At 39.0% G+C, this 2,953-nt stretch overlaps 1 protein-coding gene across 3 annotated transcripts; it reads left to right on the top strand.

Moving 5' to 3' along the window:
* Positions 1-245: 245 nt before the first annotated feature.
* On the top strand, positions 246-2,953 carry LOC129310607 (uncharacterized). 3 transcript variants are annotated; one of them, XM_054952498.1, is made up of 6 exons: positions 254-715; positions 840-935; positions 1,070-1,288; positions 1,642-1,738; positions 2,064-2,126; positions 2,230-2,953. In XM_054952498.1, the coding sequence occupies exons 1-6, from the start codon at positions 371-373 to the stop codon at positions 2,421-2,423; spliced, it is 1,014 nt and encodes a 337-aa protein (XP_054808473.1). In that variant the 5' UTR covers positions 254-370; the 3' UTR covers positions 2,424-2,953. The 3 variants fall into 3 exon arrangements, with proteins under 3 accessions (XP_054808475.1, XP_054808474.1, XP_054808473.1); XM_054952500.1 differs by lacking the exons at positions 2,064-2,126; positions 2,230-2,953 and adding an exon at positions 1,851-2,056 and having other exon boundaries at positions 246-715; XM_054952499.1 differs by lacking the exon at positions 2,064-2,126 and having other exon boundaries at positions 251-715.

The following is a 2,953-nucleotide window of genomic DNA, read 5'->3' on the forward strand; positions in this document are numbered from 1 at the left end:
TTACCTTGAATCAATAGTTTAAATGTTAAAGTAACTTTTTATCCTATAATAATGCATGCCCTGCTAAGTACTAACACAGACATCTCATTCAAGGAGGGATCTTAGAAGCAAATTGGCGTCATGATTACATTTAGGCCATTGAATAGTGTTTCATTTTGAGACAGAGTTAATAGCCATAGCGTACGCTGTTGGTGTGGTGCTTTAAAATAAAATGTCATGCAAAAGGAGGAGGAAATCATATAAAGAAATATCTCATATGTCTGGTGCAGATATGGCGAAGTCTGGGATAAAGTGGGGAAAAAATTGCACGTGTAAGCATCTACCAGGTAGATAAGTCTGAGAACTAGATTTCTTGACTGCTTCCCCTCTCATGCAGGCAACAATTCTTGAAAAAGAAGCAAACTTTGCCTTGTTGATTCATCAGCAAGAAGCGAATTTCAGCGCTGCTCACACTGTAAGCACACTGCCTCTGTGCAGAATGCTTTCGTCTTCCATCTCCTTCTTGGCACTTCCACGCCCTCCATCTAAACCCCTCTTCGTAGCTAATTCCTTGTCCTGTTCGCTTTCCAAACGGCTCGACCCGGCCTCGTTGGAACCCGCCAAATCATGCTTCTGCTGCAGAAGAAGAACGCACTTCCTCGAATCTGCATCACTGGAAACTACTCTCTTCCCAATTCGGCCCTCAACCGCCGCCGTTCCGCGTTCTGATTACACGGTAATCGCTTCCCTCGCCCTTCGCCTGGAATTGCAAGTATAATCGCCATGCGGATGAGACAATTGAAAGTGACAATGTTGTAGCTTAGGTTCATGCTAGTACTGATGGATGGATAGTCTTGTAGGATGTGGTTAACAAGTTTCATCCACCCAGGCCTGGTTGGTACGAGGAGTTCTTTGCATCAATTATGATCAATGCCTCTAAATTTTTTGAAGCCGAGGTTCATCATTTATGTTCATCTTTCACTTTGCACGGGTTTTGATTCATGTTCATAAATATTTGAGCTTCTTTTTCATGTTTTGAGTTGTTAATTGCATCGGGTTCCAATTTGTGATGTTTTCTTTTGTTGCTTAGATTTCGCTTTACAAATCAAAAATCTTCAGCAATTTGAGCGATGAGGCGCAAAAAATTTTGGAGATTGGAATTGGTACAGGACCTAATCTCAGTTACTATGCTAGTAATTCTAATGTTCAGGTTGTTGGCATTGATCCAAACCAAAAGATGGAAAAGTATGCTCGGTCCTCAGCAATATCTGCTGGCTTGCCACCTTCAAATTTTGAGTTTATACATGGTGTATGTACAATGTTCTTCCCACTTTATTACCTCTTTCTGGGAACAGAAAGGAATGAAAATGCATATAGGAGGTGGTTTGAACTTTGAAGACTTGTTTTGGATTGGACTAAAAGCAACTAGTTGGAAAAAGAATCCAATATTTGTGGTCGAATGCTGTTATAATATTTTCATAGTACTGAATTTGGAAGCAATATGGCCTTGAATTTTTTCCAATATACTATGAAGGCTTTTGTCATGTGGCTCCTTTTCTTGTAGTGATGTTCTGCCATCTACTATCGTTTTGTTCGGTTCAATATCTGGCGGTTCTTCTATGTTAATATCTTTTAAGCTTTCAAGTTGTTGGCTGCATTCAGGTTGGGGAGGTTATACCGTTAAGTGATGCTTCTATGGATGCAGTGGTTGGAACACTTGTCTTGTGTTCTGTTACAGATGTTTCCATGACACTCAAAGGTAATGAACTCTGTAGGTCCTTCTTGTTATTTGTTTATTTACTTTTGATTCTCTTAGAATTTGAATAGCATATGCTGAGCTGAATTCAGAATTTTGTATCTTGATTGACAAGCTTGTGCTCCATGTCTGGATTGTATGAATGCTACTTCTCCAGATGTATTTCAGTTCAGTTCTGTTGTCGTTCTTGCATCTGGTAGGAGTTTGATCAGAAGGGACCCTAATTTTCATCCTCCACATGATAGATTCTTCCCTATATTTTTTGATTGATTATGCACAACTTTATAATCCAAGTCCATCATCTAAACAATTTCAACTGTGTGTGTAGAAATAAAGAGAGTGCTGCGGCCAGGTGGACAGTATTTATTTTTTGAACATGTTGCTGCGAACGGTGTGAACATAACTATCCAGTTTACTTCTGAAATGGAATGCTGTAATCTTAGGAAGTAGCTTAATTTTATTTGTATACTTCTTGTGTTTGAACGGAGATGCAGAGGGAACAATTCTCAGATTTATCCAGAGAATTCTAGATCCTCTTCAACAGACGCTGGCAGATGGGTGTCACCTCTGCAGGGACACAGGACGCTATATATCAGAAGCTGGATTTTCAAGAGTTGAGCTCAACACAGGATATATGAAAACTCTTGCATATATGAGACCCCAGATATATGGAGTAGCTTACAAGTAGCATCAAAAGCCTTTAGCTCAGACGGATCCGGGGGGTCACCTCCCTTCGAAAATTATTTAATTTTTCCTTATAAAAATTGCTAAAATTGATTGTGGCCCACCATATTTCACCTTATTTAAAATTTTGCCCCCCTGTTTGTCACTCTGGACCAGTCCGAGTTTAGGTGCACATAGTATTATGGTTTCAACACAAAAAATACATAAACTACATGATCTTTGAAGCCTTGCTGTGAACATACATTGATACTTATGTGTATTGTTGCCTCTAAATCAGCAACAAGCTTGGAGAACTTTAACATGTCATTTATCTTGGCAGAAGTTTACGTTGGAGAAGCAATGTAAGCTGACTAATTGTCTTAAAATCGTAAATGATGGCTCTGTACAGTGTGTGGGTCACTCTGTCTGGTAGGTTTGAAAGGAAACCAGAATTAACCATTGAAGTTGGTCTATGACATTTTATTATCATGTAGAAAACTATAGAACGTTGGATATTTTATTCAAAAAATGCATTTATTATGGTTTTGTTGACAA

Source organism: Prosopis cineraria, unplaced genomic scaffold (genome assembly GCF_029017545.1).
Source record: "Prosopis cineraria cultivar Desert tree isolate PC_DT_omini unplaced genomic scaffold, ASM2901754v1 PC5, whole genome shotgun sequence".
In the NCBI taxonomy this organism is placed as follows: Eukaryota; Viridiplantae; Streptophyta; class Magnoliopsida; order Fabales; family Fabaceae; genus Prosopis; species Prosopis cineraria.